Source organism: Limanda limanda, chromosome 8 (genome assembly GCF_963576545.1).
Source record: "Limanda limanda chromosome 8, fLimLim1.1, whole genome shotgun sequence".
NCBI classification, from domain to species: domain Eukaryota; kingdom Metazoa; phylum Chordata; class Actinopteri; order Pleuronectiformes; family Pleuronectidae; genus Limanda; species Limanda limanda.
In genome coordinates, this window is record NC_083643.1 from 13483025 (window position 1) to 13498725 (window position 15701).

General features: G+C 43.2%; 2 protein-coding genes across 2 annotated transcripts in view; one reads left to right on the top strand and one right to left on the bottom strand.

Annotated features, from left to right (window-relative positions):
- Positions 1–9264, top strand: part of iqsec3b (IQ motif and Sec7 domain ArfGEF 3b) — a 30717-nt gene extending 21453 nt beyond the window's left edge. Inside the window, exons 8-15 of the mRNA XM_061076163.1 lie at positions 1937–2103; positions 4911–5050; positions 5191–5322; positions 5448–5547; positions 6441–6599; positions 6700–6792; positions 7786–7832; positions 8845–9264. Coding sequence (XP_060932146.1) covers positions 1937–2103; positions 4911–5050; positions 5191–5322; positions 5448–5547; positions 6441–6599; positions 6700–6792; positions 7786–7832; positions 8845–9264 — 1258 coding nt within the window. The remainder of the gene's footprint in view (positions 1–1936; positions 2104–4910; positions 5051–5190; positions 5323–5447; positions 5548–6440; positions 6600–6699; positions 6793–7785; positions 7833–8844) is intronic.
- Positions 9265–12940: 3676 nt separating this feature from the next.
- The window catches only part of ptprq (protein tyrosine phosphatase receptor type Q), a 38918-nt gene continuing 36157 nt past the window's right edge, over positions 12941–15701 (bottom strand). The window contains exons 61-64 of the mRNA XM_061077076.1: positions 15406–15551; positions 14916–15051; positions 13067–13190; positions 12941–12978 (exon numbers count right to left, since the gene is read on the bottom strand). Of these exons, the coding sequence (XP_060933059.1) occupies positions 12941–12978; positions 13067–13190; positions 14916–15051; positions 15406–15551 (444 nt within the window). The remainder of the gene's footprint in view (positions 12979–13066; positions 13191–14915; positions 15052–15405; positions 15552–15701) is intronic.

Here is a 15701-nt window from a genome sequence, read left to right on the forward strand (position 1 = left end):
ATCAGCTAATCATCAGCTAATCATCGGTTAATCACATCACACTGAATCATACAGGCAGGGCCCCCTGGGTGCATAGCTCATATTCATCAGTGATCCAAGGCTGAATCTGTGAGTATATAAGTCAGAGAAGAGTGGGCTTTATTGGGACAGCCAGACATCCAATGCCATGTCGGTTACGTAATAGTTGTTATGTAATCCTGTTTGAAGCGTGTTGCCCTCTTGCCGTGATTACTTCTTTTATTCAAAGTGGTATTTGTGCCAGCTGGCATGCAACTCTCATATGCAGATATGAAGATGAGAGATTCGAGAGCTAGTGTTCAAATAAACTGGTTACATAAAACAGAGATCCACGCCTGAAAAATGTGTGAATGAAGCACAAACAGACAATCACACACACACACACACACACACACACACACACACACACACGTCCAATCATTTATTTATTCACTCGAGTGTTTGCTCACTCAGTGTATTAATGTGCACACATGCGCTCACACATCCATGCACATGTCCATTTGCATACATACACACACATCCACACGTACAGAAGTACTCTTGCCTTGTGTTCAGCCTTTGATGAATTTGCTGCAGAATTACATCAAGTTGACACATCCAGACGCTTGTTACTGCCTTCATGTGTTTGCGTGTGACTTTGTGTGCGCTCGTGCATATTACATTTGTAAGGGAGTATCTATTCTCCCTCGAACAAAGGCATTTCTTCTGAAGTGGCCTGTAGTCGATTGATAGCCAACGGGTTCTCTGGCCTCAGACATCGCCGGGGTTCTGGGAAAAAAGGCTTTATAGTTTGTGTTGGCCTCAGATGTGGCCTCTCGCTTGCATATGCTCTGACGAGTGTATAGTCCTCTGGAGCACGGCAGCCCTCTCCATGTCTGCATCCTGCCTGGCTGTAGAGATAAAAGCCTCCCATCGCTGAAATGGCCCAGTGTGTAAGTATATGTGACAGTAAGAAAGATAGGGAGGGAGCTGTGGGAGAAGGAGGGGTGGAAGTGGGGGAGTCAGTGAAGCCTGTGGGCAGAGACGGAGAAAAAAACGAGTCCAAATTTCAACATCCCTGGGTCCAAAGCAGACTGGGCATCGTTACCTTACCCAGGGCCGAACCATTTTGCCCTGTCACACGTCTCCTGTGTCCTTCCAGTCTCATTTGTGAAAGAGTGACGGCTCCTCATGTCCGAGGAGAAGTTACAATGAGAGAGATAGTCAGTTTATGAAATAGCGCAGCTTGTATGGTAATGGAACCTCCTTAAATCCAGCAGGAATGCTCCTATCTCACATTCAGAACAAGCAACTTTTTAATTGGGTACAATAACAAACTTACTGTTGAGGTATCCCAGAGCTCTCTGTCAGTTAGCTTAGGGTCTGTACTTTCCCTTACCTCATCCAAAATACTCCAAAGTCGACTCTGCAATTCCTCGGGTCCTCGGCAACAGACCCACCACTTCACCGGGACGGGCTGACATCATCGGTGACATAACAGAATGTTGTTTTGTCTTTATAAATAGAACCCATTATGCAAAGCAGGAAAGTTTTTTTGCAACATTGTCGCACACTAACGGGTCTATTTTGAACAAGGAAATCCACAGTTACAGATTAGCACTGTTGCCTCATAGCGAGAAGTTTCCCGGTCCAAATCCTGGTTTGGTCGGGGGTCTTTCTCTGTGGAGTTTTTATGTTCTCCCCTTGTGGAGGTGTGGCTTCGAGCGTGAATGGTTGCTTGTTGGCTCTGCGATTCGCTGGTAACCTTTTGAGGCTGTACCCCACCTCCACCTCTATCTGTAGCCCACCCCGAGCCTCTCAAAGGATAAGTGGTATAGAGAATGGATGGAAATACATCATTACTTGTGCCTATAAATGTGGCACGTTGACTTGAATCCATAGAAGGCATACTGACGGTTGTTTGTTTTTTCGTCCACAGCCAGAGGTACTGCATGTGCAATCCCGATGTCGTGCAGCAGTTTCACAACCCGGACACCATCTTCATCCTGGCTTTCGCTGTGGTTCTCCTCAACACTGACATGTACTCCCCCAACATCAAACCCCAGCGCAAAATGGGCCTCGATGACTTCATACGCAACCTAAGAGGTGAGCGGGTCCATGTACACAGAGGGCATGTATCTCACTACATTAGATTCGATGAGTTTCAATTTTATTGTCATTGTGCACAGTACAAGTATATTTACATCTCACCAGAAAGGGAAAAAATTAGATTAAGGTGAATATGAGGCAATATTTACAGGTGAAAGTTTGAATAAACATGGAAAAAAAGCACACAGATAATAAAAGGTCGATGTCAATTAGTTACAGATATGGCATATATTAGTATATCCAGATCCAGTGAAAAGAGTACTATATATGAAATTAATTTTTTTTTAAAATGTATTAATAACTGCTAAAAGGTGGTAGATACAGCATTTAGGTGAGAAGCAATAATGTAAGCAAAAGCAGGTAGGGGGTGCAATATGTTGATGAGTCTGCATGTGCAAAACTGGTGCAATCCGTGCACATGCATGCCGAGTGTACATGAGAGGCCACGTGATATATATGTTCCTGCAAGCGTTCACATAGAGGCTGCACGTACAGTATGTGTCATTGTGTGAGCTGCCGCAGTGGAGGGAGCTGGTGGGTTTACCTGCAGCCATGTTGGAACATTTATGACAAGTGGTTTATGAGTTTTGAACCTAGCCAGACAGGCACAGGTCAAACATTTTACTGCAGATCATGAGGTCATCCAATGGAGAGATGTGCCAGGTAGAATGATGAAGAGGAGGAAAGAGGGAGCAGAGGGCAGGGAAGTCAACGTTTTGCAACAAGCCTCATCTCATCAGCTTCCTTTTAATCTCACCTTCAGCGTTTGAGTGACAGCCTCCTGAACTGAGGTAAATTACTCAAAGAGGCGGCAGTTGCTTGCCTCAACCGTCAAGAAAAACCATCAACTGTGTGCGGGCGGATATTTCCAGATATCTTCGACTCTTAGCTCTGCCCCAGAGACCGTGGCGTCGTCTCATTTAATTGAGGCTCACTCAGATTTAATGATATGAGCGTGGGTTTTCCAGAAGCATCTCATCACCTGCACGCAAGCTCCTCGAGGCGCCGAGCACTCGATGTCGATGTCTCTCTCCGACATTGCAACACATGCACGGAGCGCTCAAAGCAGCACAGCAGTTTATTTTTACATTCAGCTAATGGGGGAAAAAACCCACCATATTATAAAATGTGTTGTCGTTTTTTCAAGTCGGTTTCAATTTAGGCTGTACAGCAGTGTGAGACCAGAGTGATGATTGAAACGATAACGGAACAACTGCTGGGTCTTAATACCAGCACACATACTGGGATGTAACACATTCACTCCGATTCAGAGCTGCAACAACCCACTCTGAAATTAAACTAATTTGTCTGTAATATCTCAGACAGAAATTATATGAGCCCACACAGCCAGTCTCTTATTCACTGATTATTGAGTTTATCGTTAGGATCCCCATTAGCTTCCACTGTGGCTGTCGCGCACAGTAACTTCCTAGGGATTTGCACAATGAAAGGATTTAACTCACAATCAACATCTGTGACTAATAAAACATTGATAAGATAAATTACAATGGAACCACTTCAAAGGTGTCAAATGAGGACATGAAGACTTTTGAGGTTGAAATTCTTTAATTTCTAGATTAAGAAGCTGTCTGTGTTTAAGTGTTGACTTTGAAATAAATGGAATAACACGATGCAGATTCTTACCTGCTCCTCCGGGAAATTTTGTTGATATCCCCTTAGTTACAGCATATTGTCAAATGTGCATTTAAGTGCCAAGACCACATGGACTCAGTGTCCTTTGTGGAACAAAACAAAAGTTTGTACAGTGTATACTTCATTTTCTCTCCTTTTTTGTGTGTGTCGTAGAAGTCTGCAAAATGGTGAATGCACTTACCTCTTCATAAAACATTTGCAAAACTGATTTTTTTTTTGGGAGTGTTTTGAATAATGTATAATTTACATCAAGCTTGTGAGCGTGCTTTGTTTTGCATCACTGCCTGTGCAGGGATTGCATTAGGCAGGCTCTCTTGTACAAAGGGACAATGAGCCCATGCACGATACACAGGTGCAGCAGGGGAACATTTTTAGACAACATCACTTTTTATTTTACACACACTGTTTCTAAAAGGTCATCAACCCATCACTTTTCTTATAATGTCCATTTCTTCAGCACTCGTTTTCAGCCTCTGTCTGAAATGCTTTGGTTTTTAGCTCCTGTGTCTTTAAGAGCCCCCCTCAAAAACACCAAGTCGGCTCTGATTGGCCAGTTGGCCCACTCTGTTGAGATTGGTCAACTGCCTCCAACCTATGTAGGAAATATAGTTAGACCAGTACGGTGATGTATTCAGAACATTGTTGGTAAAAAGAAATAACAAAATGACAAACATAAAAATTAACAATACATTTCTGAATCTCGAGATTAAAGTGGCACAGGAAAAACTCAAATTAATGAGAAAAACCTTTGATGTTTGCAGATGCCAGTTCATTGCCACATCCTACAAAATGTTAATAATAATATAGTAATATTACATTATGTTTAAAAAGCAAATCCACATTACATTATTTTGTGCTTGACAAGGTGGTAATGAAAACAAATATATAATAAATTCGTCAGATTTCAGCTCAAAATTTAAATTAAAGAAGAAAAATCAATTATTGGATGTATTTAAACTAGAATTGTAATTTTCTCTGGGAAAACTTCGTCATCTTGAGCTTCAGGATCACCTGATGTTTGCCTGTTTGTCTGTTCCACTCTCTGGCTGCCTCACACGTCACCCAACTTATCTCTCCATAAGTCGCTCACCTCCACCCGTCACGGCTCTTACCTTCGTACGCCTACAATTTAAGAGTCCTTGTTCCCTCAGGTGTGGATGATGGAGCAGACATCCCCAGAGAGATGGTGGCAGGAATTTATGAGCGGATTCAGCAGCGAGAGCTCCGTTCAAATGAAGACCACGTCACGTATGTGAGCCGCGTGGAGCAGTCCATCCTGGGCCTGAAAACTGTGAGTAATAGTAATATCCCCTTTATTTCTCATCTCAGGGAACTGTCTGTACCCATTTGTTCAGATTCCTTCGGTGTCCTGCATTACTTCACTGCAGTCTGTCCTCCGTCATCTCCTTGTCTCTAACCTCGCCTCCATAGATCCTGGCCGTGCCTCACAGACGTCTGGTGTGCTGCTGCCGCCTCTTTGAGGTGCCCGATGCCAACAAGCCTCACAAGCAAAAACTGTCACAGCTTCAGAGAGAGGTCTTCCTCTTCAACGACCTGCTGCTGGTAACGTCACACCACTGAGATCATCTGACTCACCACCAGGCTCCACATATACACAAAATATAATGAACGTAACAGCGAGACATAATCAGATACAGTACATGTTGCTTTTCCTGTGTTGACTGCAGATCCTCAAACTGTGTCCCAAGAAAAAAAGCTCGGCCTCGTACACCTTCTGCAAAGCAATGGGTCTCCTGGGAATGCAGTTTCACCTCTTCAGCAATGAGTGTAAGAGGCTGTTCTACTCTGCGGCACTTTTCTTCTCTACAGTTGAGCGGAGTTCTGGAAAAATGTTGTCTGAGCCAGCAACAGCACAGTTGTCAGGATGCAGGCTTTGAGTTCATTTCCAGGAGGTCACCAGTACAAAGAAAGTTGAACCACTGGTGTCGTTTTACACGCAGTATCTCACGGAAAGGGCATCACATAAAGTATTAATATAAGGACGGATATGGAACAGAGCTTTTGTGAACCATGAAATACTGTTTGTTTCGTGGTCACAGAATCAAATCTGACGTGTTGGACCAAACTATATGAAACAATCTCTTATAAACTAACAATTTCAATAAAGTAAGAAAATATGCAGGTTTAGAGAGACTGGATCAAAAAAATATGACTTTTAACAGACAGCTTGTGATTAATTGCTCACAACTGAACTGTAATTTATAGAAGTACAAATTACAACTTAAAAAGGTCGGGCATTTAGCTGAGGAATCTATAAATTCCAAACAAAAGCTGAGACTGATGGGAGTGTCATTAGTTTTGCAGATAATCGATCCTAAACACAATCATTGGACCGCTTCAAACTTTGACGGCTCGAAATGAAAAATCCAGGATTGCTTCTATCCATGTTGTTCAGAATTAATAGGCAACATCTGATCTTGATTCTATTATGAACTCTCTTAAACTTCTGCAGACCTTCAAGAAGCCACTGCTGTCAACAGAAATCCATTTGGTCATTAATGCCATAGTATTCTTAGCAGGAACCTTTTGTGAAGTAGAAACCTGAGTAAAAAACTGCAAAGTGTTTCCAAAGATGTTTTACAAATAATCCTGCATCCTTTCCTTAGAATTAAAGTCACGTTGATAGCTCTTTATCTTTGTGGGGGTTTCTCTCTCATCAGACTACGCCCATGGCATCACCATGCTGAGCCCGTTCACCTCGGAGAAGAAGCAGCTGGTGAGCTTCTGCTCCCCGAGTGGAGACGAGCTCAGGAAGTTTGCGGAGGAGCTCCGAGAGGCCATCACAGAGGTCAACGAGATGGAGCAGATACACATCCAGTGTAAGGACAGACCAACGCACACCTCAGCTCAGGAAAATGCAAAACGAATTTGTACTGAAATGTATACAGCTGTTTACAATCTGTCTTTCTGCTGTTGTAGGGGAATTGGAGAGGCAACAGGGCATCCAGCCGCACGGCATACACACCAACGGTGGGCAAGTGGATACACACACAGGACACAGCTCTCCCTCAGGTGCTGCTTTTGCTTGCGCAGCACGAAATGCATAACACAGCATATATTACTCATAACAATGCATACGTTACTCTGGGGAATGTCAAAAATAGGACGATTTCCTGGAGGAGAGGCGCATGAAAACATTGAAAAAGAAAATAGAAAAGAGAGAAGATTATGTTCAGCAGAACTGTTAAGAGGTTTTAACACCTTGACTCCAGACCCTCGGACTCTAGATTCCTATTCCAGGGACATGATGGTATTGATCGTCTCAGGGAGGAAGTGATTGAGCATATACCTTGAAACTTTCAAAGTATTACATTAACAGAAACAGCAATTTTTCAGCTGATATGACACAAAATACTTTTGTTGGGTTCCTGGCATCAATAACTGACTGCCTCACTTTGTTATTTAAAAGAGGAAATGTTTGAATAAAACCCGTATTAATAGTGTTCAGCTTCCTAACACAATTATTGATTCAACCCACGATCCAGACTTCCTGGTGCAACACTCCCTAATCACTCGTTTGGCATAAGAATATAAGAAAATGTGTGAATTTGTGATATCTGAAGGTCCTGCTGTGTATATTCTTTAATTTGAGAGTTTTTAGATTCCACTCTAATGTCTGTGCAGTAAATATAAAGCTCCCACTGGTTTTACAGAGGCTCATGTGATGGATATTTCTTTTGACTGGTGTGTTATATATAATTTCCGAGCTTTAGAGGTGCTGGACCTTTGGACAGAACTAGAAGAACTGTTTTCTGCTTTTGCTAAGCTAAGTTGGGCGGCTGCTGGTTGTAGTTTCAAACCGTAGTTCCAGTGCAAACATGAAATCTTCTCATCTAATGCTTGAAACAGGGAGCTGCAAAGCAAATGCACATTTTCCCGAACTACCCCTTTAAACAATTGTCAGTCCCCAGTTTGAAAACCTGCCTGTGACATTTTTGACTCTCTGTACGTGAAGCTGAAATCTGCCTATTGACTTGCAAACTGAGGCGTCTCGTTCTCCCACAGGCCAACAGGAGATGTACGATAAAACCGGCAACAACAACACAGTAGAGGTGAGTGCCAAAGCTACTCATGTCTCCCTCAGGTGAGTATCTGGCTCCTCTGCTTTGTGGTTGTGCTCTATGATTGCGAGCGTGTGTGTGCGGTTGGACAGGGACTGAGCCTCATCCTAAAAAGAAAGTCTGCTTAATGCTTTTGCTTTAAAAGGAGCTCCGCCTGAGGCCCATCCCCTCTTCTGCAGCCAGGGATACTAAGGCCGTTGAGAGGGGTCTGCTGCTCTAGTGACGCTAGGCACAGTCTCTCTCTCTGTGGCTCATGAGTGGATCAGCAGCCACGCTACTCACTGCACAACAGCCCGTCTTTCATCAGCTGCTGTTTGCCAGCCTTACACTGTTTAAGCTTTTGCAAGCCACCATAAGCCAGGCTGGCTCCTAGAATACCATCTACAAAGCCAGATAAGCTTGATAGCGTTAACAGACTGCGGAGTGTGCGTGGGTGGCTATGTGTTGTTGTAAAAACCAGCCCTTCCTTTAACTAACCACAGAGATAGGAGCTGTTTTGTCCCCCCTCTATAGTCCGTCTCCCGTTATTTTCCTTTGCCCGTCTCTCCCCTGCCTCTCGCTCGGCCCCTTAGCGTTGTAAATTCTTGTGTTAGGGAGACACCAAGCCCTCGGTGTCAGCTCTCTCCTCTCCCGACACTCCCTTTATCTCATAGCATCTTATTCTCCCACTAATTGACCATATTCACACACAGACAAACAATCCAAAAATGTTCCCGTCATGATCTCGTCTTATCCTTTTTCTCTGTCTGGGCTGGTGTTTGTGTTTGTGTGTGTGTATTTGTGTGTGTAAATGTGTGACAATGTTATTTAGAGAAAGTGTAAATCATGTTAGAAACATGGTTGGGAATAAAAACGAGAGTGTGTGTATTTTTGCATGCGCTCGCTCTGCATACTACCTGCCTGCATGCCTGCATGCCCATGTGCGTATCACACCAGAGGGCTGCGTAGAGGCTGCGTTCAGGCTGGTAACTCCTCATGCGTTCTCTGACTGTTTCTAAACTAGGTGTCAATTCACAACAGGCTGCAGACCTATCAACTGAGCCAGCCCAGCATTGAGTCCGCCCCCCTGGCCCTTGCCGCTCCGCCCGCCCTGCTCAGCTCCGTCCAGGCCGGGGAGCTTCGCCCAGAAACGCTCATCCAGTGCCAGCAGATTGTGAAGGTGATCGTCGTGGACCAGAGCGGGCGAGGGCGGATGGAGGCCTTCCTGAGTCAAGGCCCGGCCACTCATCAGCTCATCCAGTCAGCCCTGTCCACGCCCGTGCACGTCAGAGAGGGGGACGGCCCTCAGCCCCCACTGCCGCCTCCACCTCCACCGTACAACCACCCCCACCAGTTCTGTCCCCCTGACTCGCCCATGCCCCTTCACCACACCATGCCTCTCGTCCGCAGGCGCAACTCCAGCGGCTCCCGCAGCATTGTGTGAGTCGTGGATTACTCTCCTAACTGTGGAACTGTTACCTTCGTCCAGACAAACTCTCACTTGGAGTGGTAAGATAAACGCAACAAAAAAAAGGGATTATACTGTGTGAGTCGCATTGAGGGACGAAGGAAAAAAACAAGAATCTAATCACTGTCTTTGACTGAGCAGCATTGTGGCTTTTAATGCCATTTCTCTCCAACATGTCACCCGGTAGCTGATGGTGTTGTATGTCTTCATCTCACACTCTTTAACAGATCATGTGACTTTGCATTTTTTAAATGTCACCTCTCCAACAAATGTGACTGTGATGCCGACGGGCGAAGTCAGAAAGCAAAACTCTGGCGGCCACGAAGGGACATGGATCGGCTTTAAATGTTAACGGACAAAATGTCTGTATTGTCTTGTTTTCTTCCAAAATATCGAAGTTCACACCTCTTTGTAGAGTGCAGGTTTTTTGGTCTAAGATAACACAATCACAGTGTCTGCACAGCTTCCCCACACTGTAATGCTTTTATTCCCTCATATCTGCATAATGTGAAGAAAACGAAGCATCCACCTATTTGTTTCCTTCACGTTGTGAGGAACAGAGAATCAGTGAGTGTAAGGACGCAGGTGGAACAAGGATCCAACCTCTCTACTCAAGGACTCTAGCGAGGACGTTGTTACTCACTAAACCCAGAACCACATCCTGATGACAATCATACTGTTTGTGCTTTTTCATTGTGTTTTTCTGAACTCATGTGACCACAGTGGTGTGTGTGACGACCCTGATTCTGTGGCGTTTGGCTCTCACAGAGCTCAGGAACAAACGTGCTGCACTGGAACGTGTAATATCTGCACCTCTGAGTCGCACTGAGCGATTGTGTGTTCACTCTGCTCATTTGTGGGAGCAGAATTCATCCAAAACAAGACTTAAACAGGCAGACGCCTTTCTCCTCCTGTACATTTACTCCTAATGAGTGTGAATATTAGTGTTACCTCTGGATTTAGGCAATATCTATACCCAGAAAAATCCTAGCTTTAGCTTAAAAATGAACAAAAAAGGCTCCACACAGGGTAGACTAAGGTCACCTATAATAAAACATCACTCACACATATCTTATTTTTCTTGCACACTGAAAATTGTTATATAAGCAGAGATGCATTCCTTCGCTGAATGTTTAATCAGGGGGAAAACTGAAGATGTCCATGGAATATTTATTTCAAGTGTTGTCTGTCATGTTGTTGAGCTTGAGCCAGTTTGTACAGCAGATCACGAACCATCATCCAACTGAGACGCACCACACACTTCTTGTACCTTTTTGCACCACAGAATATATTGGATATATTGTAAATAGATAATATAGATTTATTCTGAAAAAAAAAGTGATTGGTTTGCCCAGTGTGTGTATCTACGTATGTATTTGTACAGAGAAGATCTAGTTTAAAAGAGAAAAAAATAATATTATTATTATAATAGTTTAAATGATTATTATTCACATTTATTACCAGGAGGGTGTCCTACATCCTTCTGCTACTAGAGATGGGAAACATGCAGCTTTTATAGAACACACTCCAGTTACCATGGTAACACACACTGATATTATTACAGATCTACATTTTTCATTAAATTACCATGTCATATTATTACAGGATTATTAAGAGATGGCTGTGTCACCTGTTTAAGGTGTTTAAAGGGCTATGCTGTATTGGTGAATACGTACAGTAAACCACCGGACACACACGCACACATGCACAGTGTTTGTATGCTGTACAAGTACACACATGCTCACTCATCCAGACACACATATACTGACATACATGCACATAGCTGCCAAAGCAACAACAAATCCAGCTTCGATTCACTTTAGAAAAAACTGCTTGATTTCGCAAGTCAGCATCCCCACTTTGTTTACTGTAAACTCTGACTGACTTCTTCTAATTAGCATGATGTCTTTATTTTTGTTTGGCTTTTTTCATTTACAGTGCGAGGGAAGAGTTTGATTATTCGTTTGTGTCATTATTGTCAGGGCATGATGGGTTGATTAATGTCATTTTATTCACTCGCTCTACTTCCGTCCCTTCCTTTCTGCCCGACCCCCACTTATCCCCAACCCCAAGCTTCTCTGTGGTTGCCATGGAGACGTGCCAATCTGCATCCTTACCGTGGAGCACTGTCATTAATCTTTGCACCCTCACAATATTCAAAAAAAAAGAGAAGAAGAATACAATGGAGATTTCTTAAAGATCAACACATTTACTAAAGGATTATTTCAAATTTTTTCTGTTTGAAGAGAATGAAAGAATAAAGTAGTTTTTACTCTCTGTCTCAGACTGACTCGTCTGTTGATGCTCGACCGCTCTCGACGTCAGGATCGTGTCCACGGCGTCTGTAGCTCTGCCGCCTCTCTAATGAATGAATCTGCACAGGTGTGCAAGGAGGACGGTGGAATGAAGGAGCTTATGGGAAATCATTGGACATCGGTGTTCCTGTGTCCTCCCTGCACACCGGGCAGGTCTGAACTCGTTCATTAGAGAATGAGGTCAGTATTGAATCTGAAAGCAAGCGTTGAATGTCTAATCCTGTGTTGCAGTGAGTCTGCAGATCAGTGATTGTATTTATTTTCGACTCAAATCCTACTCTCTCTTCTAAAGAACTGGAAATACAGATCTGTGTTTGTATGCCTCTGCCAACCAGTGCAGATTCTGTCTACATAAATCTTTTTTAATTCCCTTTAACTTTAGATATTATGTTAAAGAGGCCAGAAACATGTCTTGGAAGCCTCGGAGTACCACCCAAATCTAACGAGTTATTAGACAAGTCTGAGTTGGAATTTGTGCCAGTTCTTAAGATAACACAATTAAAAGGCTAAAATGGGTTTTGTAAGGTCACAGTGACCTTGACCGTTGACCTCTAAAATCAAATCAGTTCATCATTGAGTCCAAGTGAATGTGTGTACCAAATTTAGAGAAATTCCCTCAAGGTGCCCTTGAGATATTTTGTTCACAGTAGTTGGACGGACGGAGAGAGAATCCAAAAACCTAATGCCTCAGGCCACTGGCTGTTGCCAACATGGAAGAATAAGAAAACCGGCAAGATGGTAACAATTGGAATATCATATTCAACACAGTCTACATGAGAAAAGAAGTATCAATGCCAGAAAAAATACAAGTTTCTTTATTTCTGCAAATCACACTTGAGAAAGAATGAACAAAAACCTGGACACAGGCAGAATTACAAAGAGATTGGAGAAAAAAAACACCATTTTGGCTTGAATAAATTATCTTACAAAAAACATAGATGATATCAACATAATACAGTACTTACAATACACAGTGAAATCAATTTGTGCAAAGTACCTGTAGGCTTACAGACGGGATAGAGCGCTCTGTCTCTGCCGCTTCTCCTTTATCGCTGTCGTTTCTGAAACTCACCGTTTCACCGTCTCCCTTTTGTCTCGCTCACTCTCTTTGAAAACAAGTAGACGAGTGGTGGAGAGAAGGGAGGCCTGAGCTGAGAAATGGGTTGAAGTGGAGCATCAAAGCCTGGAGTCAACCAACAGGGCCGTTCAGTTCAGACTGTGTCGTTCACGTCCTGTTCCTCCCTGCTTCCTCTTCCTTTACGTGGTGCGGGCCGCCCTGTCCAGGGTCTGTGCACAGGTCCCTTGTCACTCGGGTGCAGGTGTCCCTCGGTTTGTCTTTACATGGTGGTCTCTTCCCATTCCAGCTCAACGTCACCTGAAGACCAGGACAAACGTGTGGCGTGAACACTGTGCTGCAGGGAGTGGGTTTCGTAAGACTTTAAGACTTTGAGTGTTGTATTTACCTTCCATTGCTTCCAGAGAGTCCATCTTCTCCAGAGCAGAGTAGCTGACGAACCAGATGGATTGGCTGTTGCCTTTGTTGTTGAGAAGTTCCAGCGTACACTGGTGCAGGAAGATGTACTGGGCCTGACAGCAAATGACAAATATTGTTCTTTTTGATGTTTCTTATATTAATTCCACATTGAGCAAATATCCATATCAATATAATATTCCTTTTCAGGATGTCCTGATGGCCGAGGCAGATTCTGACCATATATTTACAAAAAAACCTGAATCTCTAGTAACAGTTTCTACATGTTTAAATGTGAACAGCCAATAGAAGACTTGATCTGGATATCTGCTGTCTACAACAGAAGCCCCGAAATAGTGTCCGTTGCCACCAGTCTCTTCGGACATCAGACATTAGCTGATGGACTGAAGGATTGTTAAAACCTGGTTCGACTTCAGCTTTTTTTAATCAGCTCTCTAGTGCCTCTTGACTGAAATAAATGGCCTTGAATAATAACAGCAATACTATTTTTAACAATTCAGTAGAACTCAGGACTTTCTGATTGTGGAGAACTTAAATATAATCAAGGTTGTAGCAATCAAATCAAAAATATGTGCAAACTCAGTGTCGGACTACATTGAGACATGTAAAATATAATGTATTTTGTCATTGATGGATATTTGTGAAGATGCCACATCATTCATTCAAGGATGCGTTGCTCCTGACGCAAATGATCCAAAATGTTTTTCATCCTTCCTCTGGGTTTTGTGTGTTTTGGCACATTGAACACGCTCAGTAGACTCCTTCTCTTCCTGCTGACTTCCTACTAAAATTAACAACTTGAAAATAATGTACTGATACGACCTGTGCCTAATGTACTATAGACGGCTAAAGCTGAGTTGAGGCGAGTCCATTGGCTTGTATAACTTGCTAATATTTATTCCTTCGTATCAGTTCAGGCTGTAACCCAGGGAAATGGAAATGAAAGATTTTTTAAAGTCGATACGTCAAGCAACAGGAGCCATCAGAGTAAAAGACAGATTTTATTAAACTCAGAATTCAACTCATCTATCAAGTGAACAGACCTGAAATTCAAGTTATAATTGTAATCCCTTGTTTTTGATTGGAAACTGGAAGTAAGACGTACGTTGGAGAGATCTGACATTTAGAATAACTTCTAAGCTCTAGGCTACACAAGAAGTTCACATAATATGCTTCAATCGTTAGGTGATTTAAAGCTGTCTGCATATGCACTGTGCACTGGTGTCACTAAAAATGAATAATGAGTTATTAAAGTTAATGGGGGTCTATCTGACACGGTGAACGCTGCTGTCTCAAACAATCATGTCCTCACTGGCTGCTTTTGATTTGCAGGCTCAAACTCTGCGGCCATAAACGTGAATGCAAAGAAACTCACAGAACGCCAAGTGGTAATAAAACTAGGAGAAAAAAACCTAAGATATAAAAAAATAAAAAACACTGAGAAGAAGCAGAAGGTCCCGGCAGACCCACTCCAGAGGTTTCCGTAAGAAACAAGTGAGGGAGGTAATTTCAGGACAGGTTCCTGCTGTTTCAAAAAGGGGAATCCTGCTCGGCACACGCTTTTAATCTGCTGCCAGATCATTTGCTTTGTCGAAAGGAGAATTCTCTCAATATTTCCTCACAGAGACTGGATCACAGCAGGACACGCAGCAGAAAGTAGGACAACTACACTCCTACTACATCTGTTGTTCCATTTGGAGTCTCTGATGAGTCTGAGGTTTAGTGGAACAACTTGAGACAAAATACAGTTCTTTTTGTGTTTTGTTTATTCTCTCAAGTCGTGAAGTGAAAACAGAGGAATAAAATGGACGAGGTCTCACCAGATTCTGCACCATGCACATCCTCTCCCTGCGCAGCTCGGCCACCAGGCCGTAGATATCCACGAAGTCGTGATCTCTGACGTGCTGGATGAGATGGTCTAAGGCAATAAAAACACCGGTTCTCCCGACACCAGCACTGAGGAAAGAGAGGGAGGAAAACCTAACATTATACTCTGAGGCTCTACTGCACCTGAATGGCCCACTTGTTTGACTCATCTGAGGGTCAAGCACAGTATGAAGGCAACTACAGTGACCACAGACAGAACAAGTATAATTGGTGCCCTTTATGTTTAACGGGAGTACAATAATTTTTGCAGTGTTATTTTGTTACCACTGAGTAAATGGACTGCATTTACATAGAGCTTAACAAAGCTTTTTACAGAGCAAGTCCCATTCACTTCTTTACGCCACACTTTCCTGTCACACATCATTATCACTCATTCAAGGTCCCAGATTGGGAATCGAACCACAGCCGCCCATGCCACAGTACCTGCAGTGAACCGCGATGGTGGTGCTTTCGTGTCTGTGGGCCCGGACAGCTTTGACAAACTTGATGAGCGTGCTGCAGGACTCTGGGACCCCGTGCTCAGGCCACGACGTGTAGTTGAAGTGGCGAACCATAATGTAGTGTCCGTGCTGCACAGAGGAGTTATTACAGAAAAATTATGAGACAGGAAGTTAAAATTCATATGGACGGCTGAGTTTTCTTTATTATCATGTAAATCAAATGGTTTACATCATGATAATGGTTACATCTGTATTTATGTTGCAATAATATTACATTCA